We start from the raw sequence: 20,149 nt of genomic DNA on the forward strand, positions 1-20,149 counted from the left end.
TCAGCTGACCCTTGTCGAGTTCAACAACTTGACCACCCTAGACCTTAACAACATTCATTACTATCGTTTACTAAAACTCACTACATAATTATTGCAGCTCTAGATTCAAATGAAAAAGGGCTTTTACACGTCTTGATTGGGCCATTACCCTGTCTTTCTCTTTCACTTGGAAGAGGACAACGTAATAGGGTATATAACCTGCCTAAACTTTATATCTGAAATTAATAGTAAAATCGGTGAAATAACAGTTATATAAACTAGGGTTAAAACTCCTTTATCCTGTCATTCTTGGCCAATCCCTACAAAGACCAAAAAGTCTTCGACAAACCTTTCCATACTCCCCTACTACATTGAAATGTTTCCACAATCCCGTGCCGTGATGACATAATCTCGCCTCAGGGTCTGTTATCGGTTTTCTGCCCATAACGCCGTTACGATTTCCGTGATTTGGACTTTATAACATCAGCAATCCACGAAATGTAGATTAATCTGAGGGCGAAATGAACTTACTGAAAGCCAGTTATAGGAAGAATAAGGATATCATCAACCAACTTGGATTTACCCCCATCCTTTACACCTGTTAAGCTGGTCCATCGAAATCCCACGCGGTCCTCTAGCCAGGACTTTGTGGCAAGAGTAACAGCTGCAGGGCCAGTTCGCTTAAGCGGGTCACTATTTTGAGCCGTTGTTTCGTTGTCTTTGGTATAATTGCGTAGGTTATCCATGTATCGTAAAAATACCGGATGTTGAGGGGCAGCAGCGAAAGCCCATTGTGATAGTTGTTGAGGATATGTATAGCTTTGGCGCCAGTATGCATCAGACTCCGGGTTATTATCGGCTTCTAGGCCCCAGAGGAGGTTAACCACTTGCGTTTCATAGTCTGGCGTTACCGAATCGTTATAGTAACCATAAGCTTTTCCTGTTTTCAGGTCTGTCCAGGTAGCCACATCTGATCGGCTTATCCAGGTAGCGGGATGCCGTATAAGCTCAGTATCGAGATCCCCATACTACATTGGTTAGAAAGGACTTTAGACTATTTTCAGGGTATACTTACTATTCCACCAAAGTGTTTACATACTAAAATGCGAAATACATCGCTTTGCTCAACTGGTGTTAGGAGCGAGTCATAGCGCTCAAGGAAGTCTTTCTCAAATTCTTTCACTAACGCACGCATCCCTGTATCATCCCAGAAGAAGTATGCCATCGCCGGTCCGCGTTCAACTTCAATTGAGTCCTCCAGCCACAATTCAACCCAAGGCAGTATTTTGGGATTCCAACCATCGGCCGCCGTCGTTTTCCAAGTTTGGTGGACGAGTAATGGAATATTGGAGAAGGGTATTTGTCTCTCTCGCGTTGATAAAGCGCTCTGGGAGGCTATTCGAGCAGCATCGAGGATGTTTTGCGGTTGTTTACCGTGCACATCAGCCCAATATGGAGGGATATGCCATGCTTAATTCCAGTGTTAGCATTATGAGCATTTCTTACGGCGTACGATCCTGGAATGTCCGACTTACCACCTCCCGTGCCGTTGAACGAATGAACATACCTATAAATTAATGGATAGTCCCCCGCGATATCCTTTTTGAGAGAGTAAGGTGAAGGTAATTTGATTGTAAAGGGCCATATTGCTGCAACAAAGAATAACATGAAGGCGAAAAGTCGTATGCGACGTGGTGGGCGAAGAAAGACGCTATGCATAACATATTTGCAAGTCATAGTAGAAACTAAGGCAATAGAAAGAAGGGGAAAAGCGATTAAAAAGTAAACAGATTGTGTAGAAGGCCGCAGGGAATAATTTATTGCTTTGCCTTTTGACCCAGAGGGTTAACATCTTGATATACCAAGAGATAAATGTAACAGCCCCCTAATGTATTTGAGCGTACCCTTTAGGAACCATAAAGGTTCTCTGCAGCCTCTTTGACCGCCTAGGTTATACGCTAGATTCCAAAGAGACAAGTAGCATCATTGGAGATTGAGAACCTCGCTGCTACAGGGGGACACTTCCTGGACTTCGGCACCTACGATTACGACGACTTCAAGGCTTGAGTGGCTTTTTTACCCCCTTATGTCTGTGCAATGTATTGTAATGCATGGGTTGCTATCAGGGCCAGCTGAGCCCCCAGCTAACGTTTATTAGCCTCATCGAGTTAGCTTATATACAGGGAGTGGAATATGATCAGATCACCTCACAGAAGGCCTGGTAAAGCGAATTCTATATTCGCTCCCTCCTTCCGAAAATTCCTATCTAAAAGGGTTACATTGTTGGAATTCATGCGCCTTAAGGCATAGTTATTCTACCAGTCTCGTGACCCAAATCGGGGGTTCTATTGCTTTTTAATAAATAAATTATATTTTCCTTAAATCTTTTATTGTTTTAATGGCCTGGTGGCGGAGTCCACGCCTCTTAAACCCCCTCTGGTGAAGCTACAGTAGCGGAAAGTATGCCGCAGCTAATGCATGTAGAGCCCGTCGTGGCATAAAAGCTTGGCATGAACCGCGCATCCTGGAGAGAGCATGGGCTTTCAGAGGACCCAAGAGCGCCAAACTTGACAAATCATGAGCAATGCTGGCAAGGTTCATCTTATTGACTCTTTGGCTTCTGCTTATTGACTGCAGCGATTCCAGAGGAGGTTTCCCGGTTTAACTATAAGAGAGAATGAGAATGCAAATGGTTTTCTAATTGAAGGCTGAAAACACCATTGCGCTATTTACGTGCACTTATATATGACCTCACAGTTTCATTCCTATTTTGCGCGCCTAATGGTATCCTCTTATGCAATGGTGAAATGAGGACATTTCCTACCACTCCAAAGATTTCCCAATGTGTGCTATACGTGCTTGTGACTAAACTAGTTTCTTGCGGCATGTTATACATTATAACGCAAGCGACGTCAAGCTGGAGGGAGACTTATTGGAACTTTCCGTAAAGCCCCTCAATGATGCAGTATCTTGCTGTCCTAAAAGTCTCTTCTTCGCTTTGCGACTTTTAGCTTAGTGCGGCAGCAGGAGCGGGGGAACAAATAAATGTCTTGTGATGGTGTGCCGAACTCCGTTGAGCCATGGAAGCTCTCCGACGAAGGAAAGTCACTGAGTGATGTTTCGTCAGAGCACCTCTATCACATTGTAACTGAGGTTTACCCACACCATATTCACATTGAGCCTGGAGGTGCTCAGGCTACGCGTGTCCACCGCTCAATTACTCATGAACTTGGTGCTCCACACGGGCCTCGACCGCTAGGCCAACCACCATGCAGGAGCGAGGCTGATCGTACATGCACTTTTTCAGTCTAAATAACGCCAAGGTTTCTAGTTCCGCTTGACTAGCACAAAAGAGCAGCCACAAATCCAAGATACAGTGTTGGATACGCAAAATGAGTACGCGTCATCAGGAGAAGGGCTCTTGTGAAACATCTGATCTACTGGCTTACTGAAATGAATTGTTTTAGATCTTTGCTTCGTCAGAAAATGGACAGTCCAGCTTGCGAATCACTTCAACCAAAAGTGCCTCTTAAAAAGTTCGATAGATAGGAGAGGAAAAGCTATTCCTGTGCTTTCCCATTGGTGTCCTGGCTAGTTGCTCCCATATCCTTTCACACTCGCGCTGCACCAGTCTCTGTTGATACGCGTTAAACACAACATACCATGAAACATTCGACTTACTTCTATGTTAAACATTTAGCCCGGCTTGGCGAATATAGGCTACTTCCCTCACAGACAGGTAGCGATTTGTGCCAAGTTGAACGCTGTCTGCCACATCACAAACAACCCATATCTAGAGCGCGGCAAAGGCGCGTCAAATTTTGGTCTACTGCCATCTGTTGTACAATAATAATCATGTACGTTCCATCGATTCAAGCTCATTTTAGGTAAAGGATACCTACAGCGGCTAATACTTGAGACAGAGCGCAATTTTTCTTAATAGTTTCTGTCTTTTTGCCAAACGCCCTTGATACCTATGAGACGACGCGCTTTACGTTTCACGACCGATTCGACAGACATGGAAATTCAACATACAATGCTGCGGTATGGAGCACAGGATTATCGCGCCTTGTCTTTCCAGTAATGTGTCACTCTCACAACGATTATTGGAGACCTCATCCTCTCTTTTCAGCGCTTGCTGTAGGCTGCGCAAGTGTCGAGGCAGATGTATGGCTTAGTCCAGATGGAGAAGACCTTCTTGTCGGCCATGACAAACTATCACTTTCCTCAAGCTGGACACTACGATCACTTTATATCGACCCGCTATTACAGATCTTAAACTCAATGAATCGGCCAGCGCCGCACGAGGCCTTCAGTTCCACAGCCCAAGCCTGTGGTGTCTTTGTCACGGAGCCGGATAAAACATTAATACTGTTCATTGATGTGAAGGACGATCCGGTGAAGACATGGCCTTTGGTTCTTCAGCAGCTAGGGCCTTTGCGTGATATGAGATACTTATCTCGACACGACAGAACCATGGCCACAAATCAGACATTCTGGCCTGGGCCCATAACCATAGTGGGCACAGGAAACATCGTTAACCGGCGCGACATAAATATAGGCACAAGCCTTGAAGAATGGCAGCAGCGCCACGATTCTTTTCTTGACGCTCCTTTACATTTGCTTACTGAAACAGGATTCAGTCAAAGTGACGAGTTTTACGGTCCCTATGAATTGGAAAATGAATTCTATACTGCCTCGGCCCCTCTCAACAAGGCCATTGGAAGTGTTCGGACGGGCTTCAGCAACCAGCAGATGGAAACTCTGCGAAACCAGCTTCAAATTGCAAAGCATCGAAACCTGAAGTCAAGACTATGGGGATTACCTGATTGGCCGATATCCCATAGAGACTACGTATGGAAAATACTTATGCGAGAGGGAATTGATTTATTGAATGCAGATGATATCGCCAGTGCAGCGATAAGCATTGAGAGTCAGGCTATATAAGGGAAACCGCATGGATGGGTGTAAGTATATCCTATCTGTTTTTCTACACCATCGGGCTGATCTATTATACGAGGCGATTGGTAGTCCGATACGTTTCCATGAGATAGGTAGAAGCATGAAGGCAGTCACTACCCACGAACATATCCTTTCATCCAATACTTTTTTTATTATTTACTTTTGGAAGCTGTGTAGACTATGTTAGAGCACCCATTCATCGTATTTACTATATTGTGACGAAACTTGAGTTATACATATGCCGCAAGATGGCAAATTGAAAATATTTAATACAATTATGAAACGTATTAAGTGTTTACAGCAGAGGGTTGAGGAGCTACTAACCCCTCCTAACTCCCTCTTTTCTACACACTTATAAATAAACAAGAAAGCGTTATAGAGTATGGAGTTTTATTACAAGACTAGTAACTTCTTAAACTAATAGGCTGACTACACTAAGACTTTTATAAAAGAAGAGACCTTAGTAGATATTGCAACTTTTAGCCCTATATTATTTAATTAAATAATTCTCCTATATACCCTGAATTACCTTTTAATTATATTTAAGTTTTTTTAATAAATACTTTATTTTTAAAAAAAAGCAATTATAAAAACTTTTAATATATATATAAAATAAAATAAGAATTATAAATAAAAAGTAATAACTAAGTCTATAAATTTAATAATTTATTAATAGCTAAATAACTTAACTTACTTATAAAGTTAAAAAACTTTTATATAAAGTACTTTTAATAAATTTATTTTTAGACTTTATTATATTTATTTTATATAAACTATAAAAGCTTTATAATATTAGTAATTATAACCTATTATACTAATAAGGTATTATACTTAATAATTAAATTATAAATCTTTATAAATATAAAGGTAAATATAATATTAAATAATAGTTTTATAAAAAAAGTAAAGTTTTAGTAATTATTTATATAAAATAAAAAGGGCTATAAAATATTAAGTAATAAATAGTTTTAATATAATTATAATTAACTTATAAATAAATTTATAATAATTAAAAAGTAATAATTAAGCTTAAGCATTAATAAATATAAAAAGTTAAGTTATAATATATAAAATAAGTATATTAATACTTTTATTTTTACTCTTTATTACCTCCTTTATATCTATAAAGAGATTTTTATATTATATAACTAATTCTTTAAAGATATATCTAAATGCATTATGAAGCAACTGTGTGACCAGAGTAACAGCTAGTGATCATCGTCCCTACTACTCGGGTAGGGCCTTGAGACCGGCCCCCCTTAGCCTAACCCATTCCACACGTGGAGCCTGAGGGTCAGGCACGGGGGGTACGGTGACTAGGAAAAGGGTCGGTTGACTAGGGAAATTAAGCTACCTCATTTTTATATGTGCGCCCCACCAAATTAGATGTACTTCCTTTGCCACGGATAACTACATGATTGTGACCGGACCAACCCCTCCATTTGCAACCCCCACCAAAAATGCATATTGCCAAAACACCAAGCAACCATCACGACTATTCGGTATTTTCTTCATCCTTTGGGATAACGAACTCGCCCTAACTGACTTCAATAGTATCCCCAATGACTATTTCTTCATTATCATCATCATATTCATCATCTTCATCCATTTCCTCATCATCTTCAACGATTTCTAAGCCGTCAGCTTCCAACGACATCTTCTTCCGATTAGAGCGGCGTTTTTCCTCGTCACTGACAATAAATTCCAACGCCTCCTTCACGATATTGAAGTCATAGTCAAATGGAAGAAGGAATTGGGGATTCCAGTGAAAGATAAATACTCTAGGGGCTTCCCGACTTTCTGATTTCTTTGCATTAGTCGCTTTCACCTTGGAATCTTTGCTTTTAGCCAGAAGCTCGCGGTGAAGCCGGTATCTTGACCCTATCACCGCCGTCGACCGTATACAATCTTGGTGTTGTTTTTTTATATAAAATTCGGCCGCTGTGAATAGCTTCCTTTTCTGAGAATAAGTCGGCTGGCTGCTGTATAGATCAGCAACCCGTAGATCCTTTAAAGAAGCCCTGAGCATCTTCCTGACCGCTGCAATCCATCGTCGTAAATACCCGACTTCAACCCTAACTTCTTTAGTGTGCATACGAGCTTCCTCGGCCGCCTGACCGGCCAGCCGGTTGTGCTGATCCTTTGCGACGCGAAGTCTGGCATCATATATAGTAATTGGCCCGTAATTTGCCAGTATGGTGGTCCCCTGATCCCGGGCAGACCTTCTAAGGTTCTTCTCCTTGAGACGGCGCATTTCCTGAGTCGCAGTAATCCCATTGACTGCGAGAGTTGTATGTGCTTTCTGCAGCTTCTCATTGACATGTGACACTGAGGGAGTCAGAGGCGTGCCCGAGGTTATTGAGCATTCGATCCTGAGGGCCACATATTCCTCGTACTGACGGATCTGCCGTAACTTGAGCTCCGGCGTGTTCATTTCGATCCAGTTGACGCACGGGGGTGGCGTTGACATCAATCGAATCTCCTGGTCGTGACGATTCGAATGGTGTATCTCATGAGGCGGCGTAACGCCGTCTTCCTCACTCATTTCGGAGTTGCTATCGCTGCTGTGGGTGGAAGAGGACCCTCGTGAGATATAGCCGGGTAACGACTCTTCAGCTACCTCCAAAGATAGTGATGATAAGGGATTTATCATACGGGCTAGTACAACCTCAGGATCGAAGGGATAGATGCCGGTCTTTTGCCAAGATGAGATGATAGTGCTTCTCTTAGTAGTACGGGCGCGTACCTCCTGTAAATGGAACAAAAAGTCAGCTTTATTGAAGTCTGTAGCGCCATCTGCAATCTCACGAAGAAGGATTTCCTGATGCCAATGCTTGTATACACAGAATAGCCCTACATCTAGCGGTTGAAGGATATGTGTCAAGTGAGGCGGGAAAGGGAACAACACCACGCCTGCATCTTGGGCTTTTTGGAAAAGCTCTTTGGTAAAATGATTCTCACAACCGTCTAGTAATAGTGTTCTTTTTCCCGGACTCAAAGAAGTCCGGGAAAGCCGTTCAAAGTGGTCGAAGAATTCTAGCGCGGAGATATCATCGATATAGCCGTTTGGTGTTGTAACGATCGTTGTGCCCGGTTCAAGGCGGTTGTCAACCCACCGAGACGGCAGCTGTACGCCCGGCATGATGATAAACGATGGAATAACCCGTCCTTTTGCTGATATAGACTCAATGATCGTGACGCTTATTGTCTCGTGTGCATCAGTCAAGATAGGCTTGTCGATTTCCCCAAAAGTCCACAGGAACATCCCATTTTTAAGATAACCGATCTGGAAGCCTGTCTCATCGATGTTCCACACATCCTCGTAATCTATGCCTTTTTCCGCGTAATCATGCCACTTGCGAAACCACTCTTCGACGTTGGCTCGGTCTGCCATCGCCTTTCTTTGCACTGCGATGGTTGAACTCTTCTTTCTATGAAGAATAGAGGAATATCTTCTTAGAAAACGTCTTGCCCAGTATCTAGAAGCCGTTGGAAGTCGGTCAGTTGCTTTTAGAATTGAATTAGCATACTGTCGAAGAGTACGCATCTGTATATGATGTCCCTGAGTGACGCGGCGCCAGCACCAAGCGAGGATCGCCTTCTCTTCTTCCGGCGAAAAAAGCGTGAAGTTGCCGCCATTTTGAGAGACAGGATGTTTTCCTTTTTGTCGAGAAAGCAACCTTTTATATGGTACCCTCCATGCCTTAGCAGCTTTAACAGCTGAGGAGTAATATCCTTCCCTTAGAAGCTCGACAGCCGCGACAGTACGCGTCTCAAGGTTATGAGCTGTATATCGCAAGACATTAGGGTTTCCGGTGTCAGAATTGATATATTTTTGTACTGCAGTAAGAGCCGGTTCAGGGCTTTTGATTGATGTATCCATCGTCTCAATTGAATAGAAATTGCAATTATCATGACTGAATAAAGTAATTACCTTGTTGGTGTTGAGGACGTTGAGTGGTGATTTCGTTGCGATGTTTGTGAGGGGTAATGACATATCGCGGGCATCATCAGTGCAGTAAAGAGGGACAATTCAACTAAAGGAGTGACTTATTTTTTTGGTGGGGCTACATACAAAAATGAGGTATCTAATTTATTCCCCAGTCACCCGCCCCTTTCCCTAGTCAGCCTACCCCCCGTGCTTGACGCACGGGCACCTACGGTGGAAAGGAAAGCACGGGGGGTCGGTCTCTAGACCCTACCCGAGTACAGCTTTTGCGTGACGCGTGGCACATCATTTAGCGCCATACCAGAAAACCAGTCTTACAGAGTCTAGACCTACCTGGCGGCGGATATCCCCCCGCCATGACCACATGCCATATTACTGGTGTGACATACTGACATCTTGAACTAATGACAACGACCATTGCAAAGCCACTGTCTCATTTGGTCCATCACTGCTATACGCAGCAGCCAATGTGAGATACATTTAAGCCGCATGTAACTAGTCTGGCGGTAAGAGCCGTGGGACACGTAATGGTCCATTTGCCAATCTTTTTAATTTCGGCACTCTGTGCCTTGGTGGAGTCCATGCTCTCGACGCTTAGTTGATGCCAAGCTTTTATGCCAAGACGGGTTCTAAATGTCTCCTGCAGGGTGCAAGAGGAGAGTACAGCTCTAATCTCGAAACTAGGCAGTTATACAGCCGTTTTTGGCTTTATTTCCTGGATTCTCTACTAATAACTTAAAAGCATAGACCAATAGAATAAACTCTGTACACTGTCTATATATCTGTCTGGCACGTATTGAGCGCCTATGTGACAGACTACCCAGTAATTATTTGCTGTCGGCATCAGGCTCTCGCCATCTGCGCCATACTGGTTTGGGATTAATACCAATAACTACGATTATCCACCGGTAAAAACGCACTAATTCGTAAGTCTCTATGCACATCTGTGTTTTAAGTAGTAATCTGGATCAAGACTAGTTTTGGATCTTTTGGAAGACTTTAGTAGGTCCTGCCGAGTTCCCTATTCCTCTTAAGAATTGTTATGTGACGACCTGCCTCGATACTCCCCCAATTCACCTCCCCATTGTCTTTGAGGGTTTTATATCAACCCAAACACGAGGATATTAAACGTCTGGTGCATTTACCGGCGTGGCTGCATACTTCAGAGAGAACACCATGAATTGGTAATACGCAGTTCCGGAACTAGCACATACACAGAAGAGATGTGTACGTTGAGTGCCATTTCACGGTTGCTAGCGTCTCTCAGCACCTGGGTGCTTGGTCTACTCTAAAAATGGTTATCAAAGGGGTGGCTATAACGATGAAGGCGAAAACATATCATTACGGCTTAGCTTTGTAGCTATCCCGCGTCAACTGGAGTGACCAACCCTCAGTTGGCCCAAGGGACTAGTCAAAGTCTAATTAATCTCAACTTTAGAAACCTGGAAATGTATCTCCAATCAGATGGTGCGACTGACGTGCACAAAACTCACAGCCGGATGCTGTTGCTGCTCAGCATTTTAACGCTTGCCTAAGTTAATAGATATTATTACACTTAAGATATGCTAAGTATATATTATTTTTAACTTATTATAGTTACTACCTATCTTATAAGTAATATTATAACAATATAGGCTAACTTAATTATCTTCCTTAGTATATAATTAAGATATTTATTATTAAATAAGTTAATTATAAAAAATAACTTATATATCTTAGTATTATTAGATTTATATGTTTTTAAATTATAAAACTATAATTATATAATTAAAAAATAAAAATACTTTATATTTTTAGTACTAATAAAGTATAATACTTATATTTCTTAAGAGATAAAATAATTTATTATAAGTATATATTTATATATTTATTTAATATAAATTAAATAATAGTAAAGTGTTATATCTCTTAATAAATAAGTAATATATATAAGGCTTATTATTAAAAAGACGTTTTATTAATAGCTAATAAGTTAAGTCTATAAAAGTGCTAATAAATATATTTATATAATTATTTAGGACTTAATAACTTTAAGTTAATTGCTAAATAGATAAACAATGGCAAGAACGGCAAAACTCGAGCATTATGTCTTTACCATCACACTGGCTGAGCTTCGGGGGTAATAAGTTGGTTGGAGCCCCTGAACCTGGGAATAGCAGTGACGGAAGTTGGGCGGTGTAATGTACCAACGGTGAGAGACTTCTGAGGTTTGGCTGCTCGGAGTAACTCCTATTTCAGTACGCCAGGGACACAGCGAATTTGTAAGGTGATCTAATCATGGAAGTTACGTAATGTGAAATACTGCCTAATTAAGCATCAGTGAGTGGTAATACATGTGGCTGCCGCAAGGTAGTCTATCAGGGACCTAGATGTTTCACAGAATTCGCAAGATAATGCCTGATATGGATTCTTAGTCATTTACCACTCACTTGACTCTGGGAGTCTTTCCGAGTTTATCCTTACAATATTTCTTTCCACTTTAATCAGCCAAAGGTCACCCTACTTTGCTTAATTCTAGGTATCATCGTCCTGTATTCTCTATCCATTTTAAAGGACATGTCCTATTTTCTATTCAATAGCCAGTTGAAGATGAGGGTATATTTGCCAACCGAGCTAGTGAGCCTGCGCGACAAGATCGACAGTGAAATCCAGAGTGCATGGGCAGATAATCCTCCGAATGTCGCTCTCATCAAAATTTGGCATGATGTAAAAACAGATTACGAAAGCATGCGACAGGTAGTTCATCAATACCTATCCTGTCTTCTTGACGAGAAGGGCGTACGCGTAACCGTGGCCAGTCGCACGAAAGCTGCTGAGTCTATTTCCAAGTCTATCAAACGGCGTGAGGATTCCAGGCCCGACGGACAGCAGTACCAGTCTCCTTCACAGGTATTCAATGATACACACGATCTACCGGTTTCAGAATCGTGGTAGGGTATCCATCCGGTCTAGAAAGGTCGTCTGATTTGGTCGAGGCAACGTTCCAGACGGAAAACTATAACAGCTTTTCCGCAAACAGAGCGGTCGGTCGGCATTGGACGTCAAGATTTGGGGCTTATGAATCCAGAAACTATCTAGTCTGGTTGGGCTCTGGCTGTAGCACGGGACTTGCTATTTATGCCGGAGTGCTCTTTGAGATTCAAGTTGCCACCATGGCCGGAAGCTTATACAATAAGTTCGCTCACCCACTGCTCTACAAAGCATCCCAGGGTACACTATCGCCCAATGAAGAGAGGATCATCGACATGGGACATGGGGCTGCTCTGCTGTATTGGATAAGTGTCGCCTGAATGGAAGAAAGACTCGAAAACAATGCGGACGGAACAGCGCAGAAGAGCATATTTCCCCAACCCGTCAGGCACTTGGCTGGACATGATGCAACGACAACGAACCTAGACGCAGTGGTTAATGCCACACCCGATATGCCGTCTATCTCACAAGACTCAGCTTTGGTAGACTTCCTTTTTAAGGCACTTGCAGACCTTAAACCCTTTGAAATTGAAGGATAGGCCCTTTGGGATACGATTAAGGACAAGCTGGGGTAAGTGCATATCCGATCATCGAAGGAATATCGAATCAGACACTAAATATCTATGATCAGGCTCCAGGATCAACATCAACCACCAATTCCACTTCCTATAGTACCCGAGGCACGTTTTGACAGCAAAGATCTCGAGGAGAGCCCCAAGTGTCACGAAAAGACTAGACCGGACGTGCGGAATGAGATTCAGCAGTGTGTTGATGATGCCAATGGTGAGACACTATTTTGGTTGCATGCTCCTGCAGGAGTGGGAAAGTCGACTCTGGCACGGACTCTAGTCGACGACCTGCGAAGACAAAGCAAGTTGGCAGCTGGATATTTCCTCAAACGAGGCAATGAGTTCCGAAACGATTCTTGTCGTGTATTCCCGACAATCGCAAGCCAGCTTATCAAGACAGTCCCCTAGTATACACGTAGACTTCATCAATCACTGGGGAACTCAAATTTTGAAACTATAGAGAAGATCTCTCTCCGAGACCAGTTCGACACACTTATCTACAAGCCGCTGAGTTCTATTCAATGCGGTCTGAGGAGTATGCTCATCATTATTGATGGACTTGACGAGTGCACGAGACCTAACGATATTCCATTGATGCTGAAGCTATTTGCCAGTTTGAGGGATGTGAATGGCATTCGACTCCGTGTGCTTCTCACCAGCCGACAGACTCGTCCACTCACCAATGCCTTCACCCCCTTTGTAAATGCTGCCACCGGTCGAGATATGGCACTGCACGAGGAGTTTCTGGAAGTCACTCGACTAGAGACGAGGATAGTTCTCACAGATGGTTTGGCAGATATCAAGGTAAAACGGAATCTCAAAAGAGGACCCGTGGCCAAGTTTACAAGACTTCAATACGGTACTTAGCTACGCCACCAATCCTTCTCCACTGTTTATATATAGGTCAACGTTCCTGCGTCACATCAACGGTCGAAATCCGTCTAAAAGGCTTGAGAGATGGCTTGAAAGCTCCACAAGGAGTGTTTCGCAGCTAGACCAGATATACGAGCTGATCATGAGCTCTATCTTGGCAGGAGAAGGAGATGATGACATCCCAGAGCCATTAGACGAGGATGAACTTCTCGATCTCCAACTTATTGTAGGGTCCCTTGTTCTTCTACTCACCCCCCTCCCAACCAGAGCCCTGCAGAGCCTCCTCTCCGTGGACGAGGATAGATTCAACACCATCCTAGACGCTCTACATGCAGTCGTTCGCGTACCTGACGATGAATGTCCCGTTGAATTGATACACAAATCATTTGCAGACTATGTTCTTGGAAATGAGACCCCAGGAACCTTCAACATCGACCAGTCAAAAACACACGATATAGTAGCAGAACGATGCATCAACCGAATGCCGCGAGGACTGCGCAAGAACATTTGCAATGTCGGCGCTCCGTTAATCATGTCACACGAGTTCGACCAAGAGACCGTTGCAAGATCTGTTCCCCCTGACCTTGCGTATGCTTGCATGTACTGGGTATACCATACAGAACGAGGCCGTAATGCTGTTGACCTGGTAATGCCGTGTCTGGAGAGCCATCTGTTACATTGGTTCGAGGCCCTCTCTATATTAGGAAGACGCACTCTAGTGGACGCAGGATCAGCCATCAGAAGTCTCCTTACTTTGAGACAGACATGTCGCATAATTGCATGTCAAACCTACGTTGTAATTTCTCCTCTCACGTCTAGTCTCTCAGGCCTTTCCTGCGCCGGAGATCGTCAAGGACGCAGAGTTTTTCTTGAAAGTGCATGGCCCCATAGTTCAGAAGTACCCTCTTCAAGTCTACGGTTTACCCAGAAAGCAAAGCGAAACAACTCTTTGCTCAATCTCGAGCCACACTACTAGCAAGTATCGCCGGTATCTATGGTGGGTTGACCTTACGGCCAGATTCCTGGGATAAAACAAGGATATACGAACCACGTGCCGTTGCAATCTCCCCGGATGGCAAAACCCTTGCAGCATGTAGTCATGGGCAAATAATAGTTGCTGATGTAGCAACAGGAGTTTTCTATGGCTGCTGGTTTAAGCGGCAACATGTTATACATTGGGATTTCCAAAATGGCAGTCACTCTATCATCAAAAGCAGGCAATTGCTTAAGAAGACTGAAATGATCGGAGGAAAGGTATTCAACAGCATAGCTAACGTTTCCCTTTCTGTGAAAGGCCCTACCGATTGGACAGTTGCATTAATCGATGAGCGTGGAGCGATCTTCGTTTGGTTCGGATCTCAAAAGGTTACAAGCGAATTATCTTACATCGAGGCACACCAGATTAGACAAGGTTTCTATCAAGTCGCAATATCAGTAATGCGGATCCATCATCGCATCTAGTGATCGCCATGAAATCCAGCTTTGGGAATGGGATGGGAAAAAAGGCACCCACATCGATACAATCTCTTACCACGATTTCTTTGTGCCAAGCAGCATGGCATTATTTCCCAATGGCAAAACTATTGCAGTTGCATGTGAACATATATCTGTTTTTCCAATATCAGGAGAGTTCCCCCAAGTCCACAACGATGCAAGGGCAGGTAGAACAGAGACACCGTCTCCAACTTACCGAATAGCTTCGTCAACTCTATTCGACAAGTCCAGTATCTCACACGCTTAGTGTACGAGTATATCAAGCCCGGGTAAGGTTATGCGCCTGAAGCTGGCAGCCAACAAGCGAACTCTTGTGACGGCTTCTGAGACTCACCCCACGCTGATGTGGGACATTACCACGGGGATTTTGTAGCACGAGATTCCATCAGACCTCTCACCTCCTAGCTCCTGGAATATTTGTCACTGGGCGATTTCCTCCAACGGAAGCATTCTCGCTCTTGCAGCAGAACGCGGACCGGTGAATATATGGAATCTCAAAACTAATCCGGCTGCCCCAAGCGACTTCTCCCTTGGCCCCTCTCAGTGTATAGGATCCATGGAGTTCACCACAGATTCTAAAAGCTTAGCAATCAGCGATCGTCGAAGCATAAGCCTATGGAACGTTGTCACTGGTGAGCGACAATGGTTTCATGAGGACTCCAGCCTCTACGCTACCAAATTAAAACTATTCCCTAATGGAAAGGTCTTGGTCGCTTTATCGCATAAGGGAGCCTTTTTGGTAGACACGAGCACAGGAGACAGCAGAACAAGAGTCGACTGGTGGTCTTATGTCCTGGAAACTCTTGATCGATGGAGTGCTGAGATAGTGCATATCTCATTTTCTGAGACTGGCAGATCTGTTCTTTTTAGCGTATCGGATACTAACGGGGGGGTTGAAGTTCTGACCTGGGATCTAGCATCACGCAATATTGACTTGTTGAATTCGGCTAATCAGAACATATCCGGCAGTGTTTATTTCGGTTGGACGCCTGATGGGGCTGATACGATCAACTGGAGGGGACAAGCCATTTGTATTATGTCGGATATTAGGAGGTATGATGAAGAGAAGCGTACGGCAGTTGGAAACCGCGTGGTTATCGCCCAGGATGATGGCCAGTTACGATTCTAGACTTCGATGAAAGTCGTATAAATGAGATTTAAGGAACAATGTGTAGATTGAGAGAACAAGACATTCGCCTAGTCTATAGGTCAGTCTTAACACTGATTTAACATCTCTTGATTTATCTTGCAGAGATCTAGTGATACAGTTTTTCCAACCTCAAGTGTAAACCCCGGTTCTACTTGAATTAAGTACTCTCTTTTAGCTAATTCGCTGACCAGTTACCCTGGCCTCCTTTCCGATGTGATCAAACGTAGCCTGAGTAACTGTTCGCGTGAATCTGTGACTCAGTGCATCTTTTAGCCGAAACGAACATCTTGCAATGGTACTTGTTCAGAGGCTCAAGATCACTATCAGCCTGCTCCCAGTGAAAAGGTCTAAGTCACAGATGGTGCATGTATAAATACCTACCAAGAGAATGAGAACCTATTCTTGTGTAACGTGAAAGCATCAGCCTCTAAATCGCTTGAAAGACACCAAGCCTTTCAACATGAGCGAACCCAAAGATAGGCATTGGTTACATGTCATTTTCCACATCAAAGACAAGGTCACATCAGACCCTATGCCAAAGCTATTAAGACTTCTGAAGGATAAGGAGGCCGTCGACGAATGGACCTTTGAATTGCGAGAGAGGGATACCATTCTTCAAATGACAGTTCGTTGCGCTCACCCACACAAGGAATGTGCAGTGGAAAGTCTGACAGGTTTGATGCATGAATACAAGCTCTCGAGACATTGGAAGCAGTCTCACTATTTATTGAATAGATACCCGACATATATGTCTAAAGAGGATATGGAGAGGGTCAAGAAGTGCTAGTTTAGGGATCATTTGAGATATTATAACCACTGTTTATTGAAACTATTACGTGAACGATCGTAGGTAACATTAGTCGCAGGACAATCGTGGGGTTGTTCTATACAGCTTAGCCATACTTCTCTTCTGGCTCTTTCGCAGCAATGCGTTTGAGGAACAGCGCTAGACCTTCTCAGTATTGTCATTGTCATTGATCCAAGAATCTGGCATTGTTCCTTGTGAATCATGTGACAAGAAATCCAGGTTTGTCAAAGCTCCAAGCACTGAATTACAAGTGGGCGATGATAATGCCAGTGGGAGAAGTGACAAATTGCTCACGCCGTTCTGGTTCAGTCTCTCACCGCCTTCCCCAGTGACATGTCCTCTGATCAGGCCAGTGCTACAGGTGTCTGTATTACAACGTGCTGTCCAGTGAGCGAATCACATCTTGCCCATGAGTAGTCACTGTCTATGAACATTAGCTCACTCAATGGTGTTCGTGCAACAGGTCTCTGGACCCGGGTATGTGGGTGGAAGATTTCTCTCCTCTTCAAGAACTTCAAGGTCAGTCCTTACAACATACAGATCAGTCACCACTATAAAGCTCATCACTTTACAAAAAACATACCCATCAACACGACAAACAGACACATCCTCAAAATGCCGAATTCTTCTGAGACCACTGTTTTCACCCGAACGGGTAACACTGCCGGCGTCCAAGAGAGTGTCCAGAAGCTCGCTGATGAGTGGAAGGGAAAGGGGATCAAGATTGAGACCGGTCCCAACAAGATCACTTTCATCACGCCACCTGGAGGTCAGCGCGCAAGTGATTACTCGGTGAAGAACTTTCGAGCCCGTATGGAAAAGGATGGCTTGTGGAGCGATTGGAAGGTTGCTAAATGATTGGACGTCAAGGCCCTATGATGTCCAGAAAAGACAGGTGGACAGAGGTCAAGATCTGTGATCATTGGTGGAAAGGAAATGTGCTGAGCTTTGATTTTGGAAGGGCAAGATTCTCCCTATGGCTCAGGTAGGTGAAATAAAATCGTGGCACAGTGAATATAGTGAGTTTCACAGGCCATCTTTGTAACATTAACAGAGAGACAGTGAGTTTTCCTATTCACTATTTACTTGTATGACTATTTAGTGTCACGAATGTCCCTCCTATGTGAAGGTGTGTTAGAAAGCCTTTGTGCCCCTCTTCGTTCGATAGCATGGGTCGCTTTCTGCCTAATTTCCAGATACTACTTGTGGCCCGTAGCCTCTTCGCTCTAGGAATGATCCCCTGTTACGGCCAGTCAATTCTTTGAAGCCTCGCTCGCCCTTACGAGATAAGGTACGCGATAAGAGTCACCTTTCTCCGTACTGAGATACACGTCAACATAGGTACTTTCCTACCAAGATGTCCACCCCATTTCCCATGCTACAAAGGTCGCTTCCAATGTTGGCACCCACCATCGATAAGACCTGCGCTCCACGAACCAGGACATAACCCCTTCCTCATAATGCTCTATCATCTTATCCCAGTCCCTTTGCCTGGGCTTTGTTAAAGCCCTTATCTGTTGGTCCCAAGAAGGGGTTACACTTTCATGTCCTCATCCGGATCATAGTCCTCAGATCCCATCGCTGGATCAAATGTGACGATATCACACATCTTATCCGGATTGTTCGGATCCTAGCACTGATCCTTGAACATGAAGATGAGGCCATGATACCAGATATAGTCGCTTTTCTGGGAAGCGACAAGGCCAGGTAGCCGGTGGGAGAACAACTTCTGGCAGTTATGTCCATATCAACTTTGTGGATTTTCCGGCATGATCTTTGAAGTTGATGACATGGTGCTTTAGCTTTGCCGCTCTTGCCATCGTTTATCTTTTTAGTAATTACCTTGAAGTGGTTGCTAGCTGCAAATTGAGAATACATCTGGCCTTTGTAAATGGGCCAAGTCACATGACAAAGTTGCTGCCCAGAAAGAGGGTTAGTGTAAGTTATTTACTCGGAATTTCTGCGATATTCACAAGACACCATGCTGAATAATACACAGTCTCAAGCTTGGCTGGTTCATGTTCCATGCGTAGTCAGACTCTCCTACAGTCACTGCTCACGTTGGCATTCAGTGATCAAATTCCTTGATTTAGTTCACAGATTCACGTCTCGAGCCATTGCACAGCCGTGGTTAACTCCTATTGAGCCGCTGAATCACAAGGAAGGGCACAAGTATAAATTCATCATTTTCTTCCAACAAACCTCTCCCCCAAAAACCCACATAAACAAACACCTTTACTACTAAATTCTTCTACATAAACAAAATGAGCAACGCGGAAGGACAGTGGATACACGTCTTCCTCCACAGGAAGGACAATGTCACAAACCCGGAAGCGAAGTTATCAAGACTCAGAGAGGCGAGCGAGTACGATTGGTACTATGAACTACACGAAGATGGATCCATCCTTCAAATGAAACACCGAATTCGATTTGATGTTGATGGCTCACTTGTCGACTCGGTGGATCTGTTGAGGAGCCTTGGAGCTTCAGGGGACTGGACACTATCTCACCATGTAGTGAAGCCGGATGCTACATACATCACTGATGAGGATAAAAGGAAGGCACGTGCTTGCTAGATTAGGAGTTGAGCTCTACTCAGAACTTGGCCTCGAAGTAGCTAGTCTATATGGGAGTTAGTATAGAAAGTCACGGCCGTCCTATAACACTGTCACAGTTCTTGTTGTCCAAGATACGAGTGGTCTTTCTTCACAGTGATAGTACAAGATTTTATTAGCCATGAAACCACTTCATTGGAAGATTTGAACGTGAATTCCACCAAGGACTCGGAGTAAAGATTGGTATGTCGAAGCATCCTCTTTTTATGAAAGCCAGCAACTGCGGAAAGCTCGGCACAAGCGGCTCACATGGACTTACTGCCCTCGAAGTTGACGGACTTGGAATCAGGTGAGTATCTGACTCTGGCATCACTGACCTTTACGTCAAGAGTGAGTCGTTGTAAGTCCGTGAGTATCACTGTGGGTTAAGGTCAGCGACCAAGGTAAAGCTCTCTACGTAGTTGCCTTGGTTTGGGTATATAGTTACACTGGCCACTGGTCTTTCGACAGGTTTATTCATGGAACAAGCAATTCTACCACTACAACAAAGAGTACTGCACTACCGCACAACTATAACCAAACTATAAACTCCCATAACATTACAATGGAGAACTGAACACAAACAGCGAGAACTAGCTGGGTACCGAACCCTGATTTCACAAGAATCAACACTACACCCGGTAATAATGAGAAGCTCGATGGAATTGAGGAGGAATTTAAACTTCGTGGAGCCAATTTTTATATTACAGATGATAAAATCACAATCGAATTCCCAGCTAGTAAGATGAGGCCAGGCGAAAACGGATGTAACCTGGAGGTCATCAGGGAAAGAATGGAGAA

General features: G+C 43.7%; 5 protein-coding genes across 5 annotated transcripts; 4 read left to right on the plus strand and 1 right to left on the minus strand.

Annotated features, from left to right (window-relative positions):
- Positions 1-209: 209 nt before the first annotated feature.
- On the minus strand, positions 210-1,716 carry BKA55DRAFT_724567 (uncharacterized protein; the record flags this gene model as incomplete). Its single annotated transcript, XM_046201083.1, has 5 exons — positions 210-215; positions 329-452; positions 511-1,007; positions 1,055-1,449; positions 1,515-1,716. The coding sequence occupies 5 exons, from the start codon at positions 1,714-1,716 to the stop codon at positions 210-212; spliced, it is 1,224 nt and encodes a 407-aa protein (XP_046052158.1).
- A 1,862-nt stretch (positions 1,717-3,578) lies between these two features.
- BKA55DRAFT_724572 (uncharacterized protein) lies at positions 3,579-5,066 on the plus strand. The gene is made up of 2 exons (XM_046201084.1): positions 3,579-3,836; positions 3,903-5,066. The coding sequence occupies exons 1-2, from the start codon at positions 3,643-3,645 to the stop codon at positions 4,924-4,926; spliced, it is 1,218 nt and encodes a 405-aa protein (XP_046052159.1). The 5' UTR covers positions 3,579-3,642; the 3' UTR covers positions 4,927-5,066.
- Positions 5,067-12,180: 7,114 nt separating this feature from the next.
- On the plus strand, positions 12,181-14,763 carry BKA55DRAFT_724578 (uncharacterized protein; the record flags this gene model as incomplete). The annotated part of the gene is made up of 6 exons (XM_046201085.1): positions 12,181-12,342; positions 12,400-12,431; positions 12,492-12,643; positions 12,890-13,233; positions 13,421-13,948; positions 14,194-14,763. 6 exons carry the CDS (start codon positions 12,181-12,183, stop codon positions 14,761-14,763), a joined length of 1,788 nt encoding a protein of 595 aa, XP_046052160.1.
- Positions 14,764-15,352: 589 nt separating this feature from the next.
- On the plus strand, positions 15,353-15,925 carry BKA55DRAFT_537150 (uncharacterized protein; the record flags this gene model as incomplete). The annotated part of the gene is made up of 1 exon (XM_046189882.1): positions 15,353-15,925. One exon carries the CDS (start codon positions 15,353-15,355, stop codon positions 15,923-15,925), a length of 573 nt encoding a protein of 190 aa, XP_046052161.1.
- A 481-nt stretch (positions 15,926-16,406) lies between these two features.
- On the plus strand, positions 16,407-17,612 carry BKA55DRAFT_687751 (uncharacterized protein; the record flags this gene model as incomplete). Its single annotated transcript, XM_046199114.1, has 2 exons — positions 16,407-16,571; positions 17,295-17,612. 2 exons carry the CDS (start codon positions 16,407-16,409, stop codon positions 17,610-17,612), a joined length of 483 nt encoding a protein of 160 aa, XP_046052162.1.
- Between the last annotated feature and the right edge of the window lie 2,537 nt (positions 17,613-20,149).

This window comes from Fusarium redolens (assembly GCF_020744475.1).
Source record: "Fusarium redolens strain MPI-CAGE-AT-0023 chromosome Unknown BKA55scaffold_5, whole genome shotgun sequence".
NCBI lineage: Eukaryota > Fungi > Ascomycota > Sordariomycetes > Hypocreales > Nectriaceae > Fusarium > Fusarium redolens.